The 14,403-nt window shown below is 37.6% G+C and overlaps 1 protein-coding gene across 1 annotated transcript; it reads left to right on the top strand.

Moving 5' to 3' along the window:
- The first annotated feature begins 1,033 nt into the window (after positions 1 to 1,033).
- Positions 1,034 to 1,683, top strand: LOC149148590 (alpha-galactosidase 3-like). Its single transcript, XM_089439448.1, has 2 exons — positions 1,034 to 1,149; positions 1,390 to 1,683. The coding sequence occupies exons 1-2, from the start codon at positions 1,075 to 1,077 to the stop codon at positions 1,510 to 1,512; spliced, it is 198 nt and encodes a 65-aa protein (XP_089295574.1). The 5' UTR covers positions 1,034 to 1,074; the 3' UTR covers positions 1,513 to 1,683.
- The last annotated feature ends 12,720 nt before the right edge of the window (positions 1,684 to 14,403 follow it).

Raw genomic sequence — 14,403 nt, 5'->3', positions numbered from 1 at the left:
AGCATGCTTCCTTCTTTCAAATGTTTCTTTTCATACAAATTAAATATATTGGCCATATATCCTCCCATAGGTATTTTGAATATCAGTACATCTTCTACTCATACCTAGAAACCTTCTTAACTTTATTCAGGATCATGCCATGATGCCACAAACATAAACCTCAAGACTTCACAAGGTCACTGGTTAGGTCACCACTAAGGCAGAAAAGGTTCCCTATAGAAGGGTTGTAGACATGCCTTTCAGATCCACTATGAAAGGTTAAACATAAGGTCGGATCACAACGATAGATCTTTAGCAATACTACTCAGGAATCGTCCTAAATCACACATATCTGATCAAGTCTTTTGACTATACTGTTGAGGGACAACTACCTGAGGTTAGGCAACATAATACACTTAGATCAATGTCATGTTACCTTGATCTTATTAGAGATTTTCTCTATTATAGGGCCGAAACTGTGCCACATTTTATCAATCCTTACAGATCCTTCAATTACAAACTTTGATCTCCCTAGACCAGAATGAAAAATACTTGGATGACACCTTAGATATGCAGGCCGAAATTCTCCACTGGCAGCTTCAATCATGCGAAGGGCTTCAGGTAGATAGGTGTTGAAATTCAGAGATTAATCATCAAAGAAGGAGGGATGAATGCAGTTTTGTAGCTAGCGAAATTGATTAGTATGTTCTTTGCAACATTGGTTACTTTTATCAAATGTTTACCATCGTTTGGTCATGACTCTAGTTGTTGTTATTTCATCATGAATCAAGATAAATGCATATCAAGAAGACGCAGTCACACAAATTCCCTCTCCCTATAGAGACCTAGCATGTTATGATTTCGCCATATAGGCTCAACAACATCTAGATCAGAGAATTATTAGTAGATTTATCTTTTTATCATACACTTCTTACTTCAACAACCGCTATAAATACCATCAACCGGTTCCAGATCATTACAAGTGTTATTTGAAACATTGTATCTGACTAAAGGAAACTAAACGATTTATAAATTTTGTCCTCTGTTAATTTCTTTGGACACCTTGTACGTTTTCCCATATCTTCAGATCCGGACATGTTAGAGGTTGGGAATGGCAACATGACTGCAGATGAGTACCGCTCACATTTCAGCATTTGGGCTCTTATGAAGGTATTCAACATGCCAATGTCTTAGGGATGATTCTTTGCTCGTAGGCTCCTAACTTCTAGAAATCATCCAGACTAAAGTTACAGATTTCTGCTCATTACTAGTAGAAGAATTTTTTTAAGGACCTAACTGATTTCAGTACATTTCATGGAATTTCAATGTATTGTTCCAATCTGACTTCTCATCAAATGGGTTTCTGAGTGGATTGATTGAATCTCTTTACGTTTCTGTTTTGGGATTTAGGCACCTCTGCTGATCGGTTGTGATGTGAGATTTTTGAGTGATAAAATGTTGAAGATCCTTGGCAATAAAGTGGTCATTGCAGTCAATCAAGGTGTTTCCTTTCTCAAATCTCTGAGGGAATAAAATGCATCTATACGAAAGCAGAAGTGGCTTCATTTCCATTTGCAGAACACTCTAAAGAAAAGATCCAAAATAATTGAAGATTCTTTTCTGTCAGTCTGTTGCAATAAGTTTCTTCAAATTTGAGCATGAACTATCTTGTTCTGTCGGTCTGTTGCAATAAGTTTCTTCAAATTTGAGCATGAACTATCTTTCTCTGTGCATACCCACTAGGAGTACAAGGGAGAGAAGTGAGGCAAAATGGTGATCTTGAGGTAATCACATCTGTTCCATTCAAATACTCATTTTTCCTCAATATAAATATTACTTGTACCTAAATCTTTAAGCTCAATGATTTTCATTTTTATCTGACGAAGTTTGGGATCAAGTATAACTCTGTTTATTAAGCACCCATATTCTCACTGTAGCTTGGGAGGACAATGCAGGTTTGGGCTGGTCCACTTTCGAACAATTGTATTGTTATAGTTTTATGGAATAGAAGTTCATCAAGAGCAATGATCACAACACATTAGAAAGACATTGGACTTCACTCTTCTATTTCTGCCAAAATCAGGAACTTATGGAAGGTAAATTTCATCTACATGTCCAGAGTTGCACATAAACATTTTAGGATGGTTATCAGTGGCGTGTCCGTTATACCTAATTCTCAGTTGCAGATAGTCTTCTCTGTGTGGATATTACAGCACAGAACTCTGGCAGCTAATCATAAAGGCAGCCTTATAGCATTAGTGAAGCCTCATGCATGCAAAATGTATGTTTTGACATTTAGCCCCTACAGTCACACCTCTCGTTTGGACTGGATTTATGATACTTTTGGGATACCATTATGTGATAAGAAGCAACAAGAAAATAAGAAGCATTAAGAAAATCGATTCCCCTCAAGGAAGATCCAGGGCATTCTTAAGGGTGACGTTTAAGAGAAAATCATGAATGAGTGGCACTTAACAAGTTTTTGAGACATCCACATGCATTTTTGTCCTCCAACATTGAAAACAATAGGAACTATAGATGATTATTAACATTGAGAAATTGTTCATTTGTCAGCAGCAAACTAGTGATCATATTAAAGTGGTCTAAATATTAAGCAATGTTTATTTAAGAAGTCAATTAAGTGAATTCTTTGGAAAGTTAACTACTCTGATGAAGATGTCAAATTATTATTTTTTGTCTCTTAGCATGTTTTTAAAATGAAATGTGCAGTTGTTCTGAATAGAACATGTTTTTTTTTTCTTTTAACAACATATCATGTCTAGAGGGGTTGCACTACAAATAGCAAACTACCTTTGGTTGTGCTTAGCCTGAGGTGTAGTTATTCCAAGAATGGAACCTTGGTGGACAAATTATTAGTCAACCTCCCCAATAAACAACACCAAAAAATTAATCGTTGAATAAGTGTTCATGATCACCTTGTTATAGTACTGATCGGATGTGAAGTTCAATTGGAAAAATAGAGGGTAGTTGTGCAGATCCATGGATTACAAATTCCTGACATGAGACAACCTCTTTATCTTAAATTCTCTAAACTTGAGGTCTATTTTTTTCAATAACTATAAACCTTAAATTTCATATTCCTTTGTAAAAAATGGGTATATACAGGAGATATACATTCACTAATAGAAGAGGGGAGTGTATAGATTTGACCAATATAATTTGAGAAAATGAATCTATTTTTTTTTATTCCTTGTGCTGAAGTTATAATGAGCATTTTCACCAACTTGAGATAATACATTCACTAATAGAAGAAGGGAGTGTATAGATTTGACCAATATAATATGAGAAAATGAGTCTACTTTTTTTTTATTCCTTGTGCTGAAGTTATAATGAGTATTTTCACCAACTTGGGATACATGTGCAACTTGCCTCCGACTACTCAGAATTGTGATTTGATCTTCATTGTTGTAATCAATCCTTTGCCTAAGAAAAGATTACAAATGCATGCTTGTCTTCTCTAAGGTCAGCCACTGACCTGGCCATGTTTACAACCACAGATATACGCTGAGCCTCTGAAGTAATTGGCTATGCATCTGAAGATAAAATGGGCTTCCTTTTTTACAACTTTTTTTTTATATCATTTTAGTCAATTGAGAGGTCTACAGTGGTTTGAGGAGCAGTTAACTGTGGACACCTTGTTTCATGATGTCTCTTCATCTTCATCCCACGATATAAACCTGATAACCTACTGTGAAAAATAAACAAATATTAAGATAGTTAAACTAGCAATTGCACCAGAAACATCACACATTTTGGGACAATGTCCAGGCTGAAATTGAGTGCATAGCAAAGAAAACTGAACCATCTCTTCTAACTGAAATCTATCAAAATTACCCTTGAGATCTTTATCAGCAATGAGGTGCAACTTCTTTTGATTAAGCTTTTTTACCTGCCCAACAAAGACGCAAGAAAACAAGTCAAGAGGTGAGCTTTTCCACTTACAAAAAGAACTTCAAGGTTGCCACTGAATGTAACCATTCAAGCTTCTTCCAATTGAGCATATACTCACCCAATCAAGCATTACAACTTTCTGCTTTACAGCCTGACCAAAATCTAAAGCCATTTGATCTGTAATGAGTTCCAACAGTAATATCCCAAATCCAAATATGGCAGTTTTCTCTGAAGTTTATCTTGTTGAAAAGGTACTGGGGTAATGTGACATTATGCACATTATATACATTGCCTCAACCTATCACAGGGGACTAAGAAAATTTGATATGTATTATATTATAGGAGATGAAAACCAAATATTTTATGATACATGAGCCCTTATAAGAAAAATAAGACTAATCAAATTTGATACCAGCATTATACATGTCTGCCAAGAGAGGATGCACGAATCAATGCAAGTTATTGTAAATGTAAATGTTCTAGCCATACAAAGAAGTTGAAGATGAGTACGTTTAGCATTGACAGGATTTTCTGTATCATGAAGAACAAAATGCTGATACAGGATATAGTACAAATGTCACAAAAATATCCACAACAATATGCTAATAATCTGTAATTTAGCAGGCTGCATAATAAAATCTAAAAAATTAACAAATGCATTTCTTCTCACTTAGAAGACGAATTAAATTGACTCTGTTTGATTAGAAGAGAAATTAAATTGATTGTCCTCAGTGTTTACAATTAATGGTTGCCAAAGGTAATTTGCACAAGGCATCGTGAGATCATATCCCAATTCTGATAGCATCTCTGAAGTCAGGCGAAGCCCATTAATTGCATGATCTGTAAACCCTAGTCAAAAAGCACTTTGTAAGAAGTTATTTCAAGCTTTGCAGATATAACATTCTCTTATACCAACGTAGCACATGGATTTTGTCTTCAAAATGAACACCCAATGGAACTCGGAGTTAACAAAGGAAAAAGCTAACAACATTTGAGCTCGTTTCATAGTTAAAATTTGCATCATAACCTTACAAATTTGAGACCTCATCACCATTAGATGAGGAAACTGATCCAGACATCAACTCCCAATTATTCATAAATTTTGGTGTAAAATCTGCAACTTTGATAGGAAACTAGTGTAGTGCAGTTGATAATGTTCAATATATACAGTGTTTCCTCTGAGAACATCACCTCTGCTACCGGTTCAACAATGAAAATACAAGAAGAAACATTTTGAATTGCACTGACACTAGCAACAGACTAATTTGGTATTTTGCATTGCCCCTTCAACAGTACAGGGTTTACATTTCCTGGTGGCCAAAATTCTAATCTCTATTATAAATTCTTGTACACATCATCGATTTTATTGACAATTGCAACAGACCATTCTTGTTTCTCTCAAGAAACACAGATTTTATAATCAGCCGCTGCCAAAAATGCTTGCCTTTCTAGCTTTTCAGGGTGACATTTTCCTGGCACGCCTGATGTTCGTGTGATATAACTCTCTGACCTATGATTTGCTTATTTCTGAAAAATGATTTGATGAAGTACATGCACAAGAGACTCCGTGGGTAATATACAGCCTGTACCTCAAAACATCACACATTTTGGGACGATGTCCAGGCTGAAATTGCGTGCATAACACAGAAACCTGAACCATCTCTTCTATCTGAAATCTATCAAAATTGCCCTAAATATCTTTATCAGTAATAAGGTGTAACTTCTCTTGATGAAGCTTGTTTACCTGCCAGACAAGGACAGAAGAAAACAAGTCAAGAAGTGAGCTTTCCCACTTACAAAAAGAGCTATCTCATTGAACATAAGGGTTGCCACTGAATGTAACCATACCACAGTGGTGGTTTCTTATCCTATTGGAAGGAAGCATGGCTTTGTCACTTATTCTTTCAATTATATGGAAGGATGATATTCAAATTCCATGGTGGGGAATGCTACGGCATGTGAGCTTGCATGCATATTAAGTCTTCCCATTGGCGTGATTCAGGCAACTACTAATCAGGTCCAAAACTTTTCCATTTAACTATTTATTCCTCCCAATTGAACTATCCATTTCCCCAGAAAATCCCTATGAATAGGGGCAACAAAATGTATTTTGTACCCACCAGAAAACCATGCTACTTCCAGAGATCAATAAATTTTTCTAAAACTAAAAGAAAATGAGCTTATGTTGTTTCCTTTTTCGTTTCTGAACAAAACTGATACTGGAAAAGATGCAGTTATCTTGCCTTCCAAGAGTACATAAAAGGAAATTAGTACATCAAAACCTCTCCCATGCCTACCCATGCCAGTAAAGCAAGTGTGAGCTTATGCTTTTTTTGATGCCCCATTGGGTTGTAATAGAGCTGGTTATTTGAAGTGAACTAGACTCGTGCTGAAATTTATTTGCTATTGTTGTGAAAACAACAACCAGGTTACAATGTTGTTGCGGAATTTATTATTGGGTACTTATTGCCTGGAAAACCAATTGCCAATATCCTTTTCAAGACTTATGGAAGGATTAGTATAGTACATGCTCTTTCTTTTCTTGCAGACTTGAAGCTTGGGCACTACATGAAGATTCCTCCACGTTGCATGTATGTTGCTCAGGTGTGGCTCTTATAGTTTTCAGTTTTCACTTCTTCTATAGTGTTCAATCTTATAAAATAATTTATAAACCATAAGTATCATTTTTTCATGGGGTTCAGTTTTTTATTAACTATATTTGAGTCCAGGGGCTAACTTGTGGATGTACACAGCTTGTGGGCACAATAGTTGCAGGTACAATCAATCTCTGCGTTACATGGTGGACGCTGACAGGTATAGAGAATATTTGTGATGTGGACTCTCTGCCTCCTGACAACCCTTGGACGTGTCCAAAGGACAGAGTAGCCTTTGATGCATCAGTCACATGGGGCCTGGTTGGTTTGAAATGCCTGTTCAGCCCACTTAGGTCATACAAAAACTTGGTATGGTTATTCCTAGTGGGTGCAATTCTTAGCACAATTTTTGCTTTCTCCACTGGATTTGGTTTTGCAAGGATTTTTGAAACACTTGCCCATGTTATACTCTTCAATGGAAGGTGAGATTTCTCGTAACCTTTTATTTGTTTTCCTAATACCACGCCATATTTGATGAACATTATTAGCAGAAACTGCATCACTTTGATATTGGCATAATAAATTTTGCTTTGCTGGGTTTTTGAATTTGGAAAAATTATATAGGCTGTATATTTGAGATGCAGGTTCCCGGATGGTTTTCTACGGTCACCAAGCCCGGTAATACCTCAGCTCATGATTCTGAGACTTAACTTCTTTCCTTTCCTCCATCTTTCAAGAAATAACCCTGTCATGATTTTTCTGTTGCAGTAGCGAGGAGGTTTGCTTATTATTTTTGTCTTCACCATAAAAAATGTGGGTCTATCGCAGTCTAGAGGTGACCGATTCCATGGTAGGAAGTGACTTTGCTGAGTATCTATAGACTTTCTAGATATAAACTTGATTTGCATATCAAATTTGTCAGACAGATGCACCTTTTTGGAATGAAATACAGAACTTGTCATCATGGAAGGAATAAGATTAGCTGGACTTCATGGAGAGAGAGGTGTGTCCAAGACTATAACTATATTGTGTTTGCTAATGAAAATGGAATGAGAATATAGTATATTGGAGTAAGAGCATGACAAAAGGAATAGATATAGCAGTAGAAGTGCTAGAAGGAAAAGATATAGCAGTCAAAGTGTGCTCAATGTTCTCCAAACAATGAACTTACACTGCTATATCTTCTCCTCCTTGCAATTTTACCAATGATCGCCAATTCATAGAGCATTTGCCTGGTCTTCTGGCTAAACATGTATTGGTCACTTGGTTTTTGATATCCTCCAACCACTTGTTTTATTGTGATCAAGAATGACATTCTTACATTTCTTTCTCTGGCTCCAATTGAAATCAAAATCTACACAATTGAGCATGACAGATATTCAAGGGAAACTGCTCTGCTAGGGTCTAGTGCTTATGGAGATGGATCTAGATTATAGAAAAAATATGTATTTCTTCTTTGGAATGTTTTTTTATCTAAATTCGTGGGGAGTGAGTGAAAGCAGATTTGGCAATGTTATTAGGAGGCCCACTAATTTTGAATGAGACATCATTCTTTAGCTTTTATTCTTGTATGTTTCTTTCCAGATGAACACAGGTGAAAACCAATTACAATCTCTTTTGAATTAAGATAATTTACCAGGTAAAATCAATCAAGCATTTTGAATAATAAATCAGTGGGTTTCTTCTCAGAGAAAAAGTGAAGGATAGACTAGTGGCTCAAACTTTATTGAGAAGGATGGATCATGTAGGGAATAGTGGAAAGTGCAACCTTTGTTAGTTTCCACCTTGTTGGTGTTGCAAAAATACCATAATAAGTGGTTTTGTTGGCACCTAAAGACATGCATCGAGAAGCTTCTTGTTGTGAAGAGTTATATTACATCTTTGTAATGAATAAACCTGTTTCAAAAAAACAAATATATTAAGTGTCTGGCTTTTGACTTAAGTTATTTTTAGACATATGGTTGTCTTGTTCTTCAACTTCATAGTTGTAATCATAAGTGATAGGGCTGAAGCATCCTCTTTGGCCATTTAAAATTGCAGCACTTATCAGGGTGGGTGCCATTACATGGTTTGATAGTTGTAATCATAAGTGATAGGGCTGAAGCATCTTCTTTGGCCATCTAAAATTGCAGCACCTATCAGGGTGAACTGACCTACGAAAGGAAAATCAATCCAAGTGTTAATTTTAATGACTTAGCTACCTATGAGCCCTGTCTTTTGTGGAGACTGCTAGTCATATATGTAGATAGATCGATAGATGTTAGTGTGAGAAACTAAACTGCATTTTATTGAGTGAAGGAACGAATGCAAAGGATGTGATTACATGGTAGGTAGTGATTGTGCCTAGTATCTACAAACTTTCTAGATATAAACTTGATTTTCATATCAAACTTGTCAGACATATGCACCTTTTTGGAATGAAATCCAAAACTTATCATCACGGAAGGAATAAGATTAGCTAGACTTCATGGAAAGAGAGGTGTGCTCAGGACTATAGTTGTACTATGTTTGCTAATGAAAATGGAATGAGAATATAGTATATCGGAGTAGGAGCATGACAGAAAGAAAAGCTATAGCGGTAGAAGTTCCAGAAGGAAAAGATATAACAGTCAAAGTGTGCTCAATGTTCTCCAAACAGTGAACTTACACTACTATATCTTCTCCTTGCAATTTTACCAATGATCGCCAATTCATAGAGAACTTGCCTGGTCTTCTGACTAAACATGTATTAGTCACTTTGTTTTTGATATCCTCCAACGACTTGTTTTATTGTGATCAAGAATGACATTCTTACATTGCTTTCTCTAGCTCCAATTGAAATCAAAATCTACACAATTGAGCATGACAGATAGTCAAGGGAAACTGCTCTCTGGGACTTTCTAGAGAGCAGGAGCATGGCAGAAGGAAAAGATATAGCAATAAAAGTGCCAGAAGGAAAAGATATTGCAGTCAAACTACACTCATTGTTCTCCCGACAATGAGCTTTTACTGATATATATATTCCTCCTTGCAATTTTACCAATGATCACCAATCCAAAGAACACTTGCCCAATCTTCTGATTAAACACGCACTGGTCACTTGGTTTCTGATCATCCACCCTTGCTTTCAATAATTTCCATTTACATGTCGCTATTCTTCCCCACTCTATGCCTTACGGCGTTTCCTTTGCAACATTAGGTGCAAATGCTAGTATAAACCCAAAGAATTAATATTATAAACCCTTGGGATTAATATTATCCACCTCGTAAGATTCATAAGTAGAAGTGTCATTGCGCTCGTAAGGTTCCTAAGTATACGTATCATTCTCAATAAGAAGCATAACTAATATTATTTTCCGAATCATAACAATAAAAATACCACTAAGTATACTAGTCATACTTAAATATTTATCTACTTTACCATGTGATACACCTACTATGGCTTGCACAACTTCTAGCAATCACCCGTTCATTTACCCATTACGACCGAAATGGTTCATGTACGTGTAAGTCTTCGATGTGTCATTCTTATTATTGTACTTATTATTTTACCGACTGCTTTGATGCAGGTGGACAAGGTGATGTATACGATTGATGGGTAACGTCCTTGTCTAGATGGCTCTGTGGAGTTGAAGCAGTTGACATTGAAGGGGAGTTGGGATGCTCTAGCTACTACTACGTTGATGGCGAAATAGTAAGGTTACGTAGGTTACTATTGATGTTACTAATGTGCCCAATGGCGATGTGAAAATGTTTACAACTTGTGAAGTTACTTGTCATACTGGGCCCACTAGGTAGTAAATAGGTAAGATGTATACTATTGTTCGCTACGCATTAAGAATCGAGACAAGAGGGTACAGAGTATGCCCCAGATGACCCATATCTTGTTGTTGCTAGTTTCTCCACTAATAAAAAACCAGTAGACATTGACCAATGATATGACTTGCAAGACTTCTACTTGCACTCTTCATTCATTTAGGTAGGGTCTTGGCATCAAAGAAATATAGGCATCTTAATTGGACTTTTCATAGGAGTTAGAAGATGTGAAACCTTCAAACTCAGGTATAACCGTATACTTTTCCATGTCGTATATCATCCTATTTTCAAATGCCCTCAATGTTATGCCTACTATCTTTCCTTTTTTCCTTTACTGGCTAAAATCTATCTCACCCTCCCCCTCCTTCACTGGTCCTGCCTTATCGTCTCGGGGTGAAGACCTTACTTACTGTTTGGACCTTGATCTCACCTCTTAATCCATCTCGGGTGGGAGGGACTTAGGGTAAAAGGCAAAAGAATGAGTGGGGGGTTAGAGAAGCTAGCTTTATTAAGGGAATTCATAGCTAAACATGTGAAGGAAAGTGACTTCGAATAGTTTTTGATAAAGAGTCTAGTCTTACCCCCTTTACTTATAAGCTAGATACCCTACCAAACACCCATCTCTATGCTATTTTACCTCCCTCACAAGAGGTAGGATTTATTCTTTACCTTATATGCTACTAGATACCCTTGCTTTGACTACCCATAAGAGACTAGATGGAAATGCTCATGAACCTAGTTCTCTACCTCTGGAACATAGGCTTGTGATAAAGACTTAGATACCCATCTTGAGAAACAAAACTTTAGTTCTATGACATGGAAATAGGCCATGATGATATTCACATCATCTAAAGTCACAAAGTGTTTCGACATCTCGTTTTTGTGCCTATAGAAAATATCTAGCACCATAGCCAATAGGGCCGAGCCAAGATGCCAATATCCCCCAATCATCCTTTTCAGAGTGGTTAGCCACCTATTCAATTTCTAATGATATTACGTATATAACGAATATGAAGGTGGGCCTTGCATTTTACTTATTAGTTTGGAGGATAGGCCCGCAGGATAGGGAAGAGAGAATCGAGCAAGAAAGGGTGAGAGCTAAATAATCAACGAGAACGTACTTGTATAAGTATGATCACACACTTGCCTTTCCCTCTTGTTCTATTCCTATCTCTGCTCTATATTATTTGCCTTATATAAGAACAACTAAGGCATATATGAGCGAGAGGCTTGATCATGAGAGCTAGTTTGAGAGGAGTAAGAGGAAGTAATACTAATACAAGTGGGAAGACTAAGAGCAGAGATAGATAATCGAGCAGAACCCTTCCTAATAGAGCAAGTTTTGTTTACCTAAGAGCGAGAACTAAATTCCACTCCATAAGTGAGCGATTCAACTTCCCGTTCCATGCTCTCTCACTCCACTTATGGAAATTCAATCTATCTCTCCTCTCGCCAATAACGAAAGATTTGTCAAAATACCGCTTCGCTAGCCACTGGCTGCTACCACCTTGCTCTGGTTTTTCATTGAGTACCCCTAAGAGAATAACATCCTAGATAAAGCACTCTTCCCTTCTACAATATCATATGTCTTTCCCTAAATGGCATGTGTCTCCCCATAAAAGTGTAACACACTCATTCCTCCTTTCTAATAAAAGATACCTTATTCCACTTTCCACTAACAGACATATCTAAAAGCAAGAGGAGATATGAAAGGAAGGAAGAGAAGGAAAAAGAAATAAGACAACTTGCACTATTGTACTAAGATTGTCCCTCTCTGGTCTTCTCCCAATACCGCCTACCTGTCCGGTCATCGCTCGTTTATGACGTATTCATTTCTCTAGTTTGGAGTTGGTATTTAGGCTCTGTCCCTCCAATTTGACTTGTCCTACAATCTCTATCTATATTATTATTCTACAATAATAGTATCTCTCCATCAGGAGATATCTTTCTGGATCTGCTCCTTCATACATTGAGCTAGAACTAGCAATTAGATCGTCGAAACACGTGTTCATGTTCAATGGCCTTTATTTGTGCTTGAAAGGCTCATAATATAGAGAAGAACATGGTGTATTTTTCTCTTCCCCGTATTCATATTGACAATAAAGAGAAAACTCTACTTCTTTCTAAGTATTTATTTGATTGAGATATTTCTTATTTTCTTTCAATTGATTAGAGATTGAATCGGAACAAGGGAACCTGAATGACTCTGAAAGGAGGGAGGCATATGAATGGAGTGATTCCACGAGTATTTGACTATTTCCCATGTATTTCCCTTTAGAGAGGGTTGCCGGTAAGTAAGTCTATAGGTTAGGATAAGTGTTGTTGGTCTGGTGTGGAAGTTGGCAAAAGAACAGATTTTGGATAGCTGCTAGAGAAGCATTATGGGCCCCAACCCCCAGTTTAGGGTTCAAGAGATAGGCTGTGGGATGAGTTTCATCGCACAACACCATGTTTGTGTCTATAGACGGATGGTGTCAATTGGTAAAGAAAGGCAAAAAGAAAGACAACCAAAGGGTTGGTCTGTTATAGACATTTTTGTGCCTAACAGCATGGAGCATGAAATGTCGATAATATGAGGGATCCAAAGTCCCTAAACATGTTGTTCTTACCCTTAAAGGAACAAGGTCTGCAAACCACAGCACTAAAAATCAGTTCTCCACCTGAAAACACTCAAAAACAGGCTATTTCTGGATCATGTCAGCTGCTCCACTGAGCATCTGTGCTGAATGTCAACTGCTCCTCCTTGTACCTGCGCTGAAGGTCAAAACTAATGAAGGCTACCTGCGCTGGGCGAGATTGGCCAAGTGGCACAGTCATTCTGCAAGGTGTCAACTGCCCAGGAAGCTTCCAAACTGACACTTGGTTCAAGGAATTCGCCCTATGATGAGTAAGAAGGTCTTGATCTCCAAGTGGAAGCAAGATTCTCCAAGTGGACTCAAGAACTGAAGATTAACTAAAGTGGGAGAGGACACTAGTCAGCTTTATGCCAGCCTCAAGCTGACTCATCCTTTCTCCAAATCTCCTATATATAGATCTCTCTCATGAGGTCTAGGGAGGCTGGAATTTTGTTCAAGTAAGGAAGTGCTGTTGGTTTGTGTATAGAGCTATTGGGTGTTTTGCTTGAAGGAGGTGAAGAGGAGATTTCTTTCAGCTGGGAGGTGTTGCTGGATTGGGCCCATTGTGGTTGTAACTCTCTCAGAACTTTACTTCTATTATCAATAAAGTATTTGAAGTTCTTCTATATGCATGTATCTTTATGATGAATAGATGCTTGTATATTTGATTTATGCTAATCCTATAATCGATTATGGATGTATGCTTCTTGTAGTTTCCTCTTCTTGTGCTTTTACAGGATCTGTGTGTAGCTGGGCCGGTGAAAGGGCAAGGAGCTAGGAGCAAGCAGCAAGGAGTGAAGACTGGATCGACTATTAGCACAAGATAACGGTTAGTAGATCATCCTTTTCTTCCCTCTCTCATCTCATAAAGAAGAAACTTTGAATAGCTTTGCATTCAGTTGTTGCTGAAGTACTATCACCTTCACAGTGGGATAGAGGCATTCTGCATTAGATACTTTTCCCCCCAACAAACTGGCGACTTCGCTGGGGAGCGTATCTTGTTGGTTGTTTGTGGTTTTTTGCTGTTCATTTCATAAACAAAGGGAGTACCAAATCGAACTGTGTTTGAATCCATCAAACACAAAGTAGAGGGCAGCTACTCTAGCTCAGTTTCTGGGCAAGTTTATGATTTGAAGAGCTGATCCACAAGGACTCTAATAAGCTCTTAGTGATAGCTTTTCATCCTCCTTCACATCCCTTAGTGTGTCCTTGACTGATAGCTTCTGATTTGAGCAAAAACTGTGAATTTTTAGCAATCTGTGACCCGGAAACCAAGACGGACGAAAGTCTCGTTCTTCATTGCAGGCTGTACAAAGGCAGTCTGCATTTCAGCGCAGTTCCCGAAGGGGCTACCTGCGCTGAAGGTCAAACAGGCAGTGTTACACCTGCGCTGGACCAGTCTTGGCTTGAGTTACTGAAGTTTCCTGCTGTGTCTTGCCTTGTTTTCACTATTGTTTTTGCTGTTTGTTGCCAGTCAGTAGGCCTATCTGAAATCATCTTCCTTTGTC

The sequence above is a fragment of the Pinus tabuliformis genome, chromosome 9, assembly GCF_031772625.1.
Source record: "Pinus tabuliformis cultivar Carrire ecotype Pingquan chromosome 9, CPIR1, whole genome shotgun sequence".
NCBI lineage: Eukaryota > Viridiplantae > Streptophyta > Pinopsida > Pinales > Pinaceae > Pinus > Pinus tabuliformis.
Note: the sequence above shows the minus strand (reverse complement) of the source record. Positions and strands in the feature narration are given on the sequence as shown.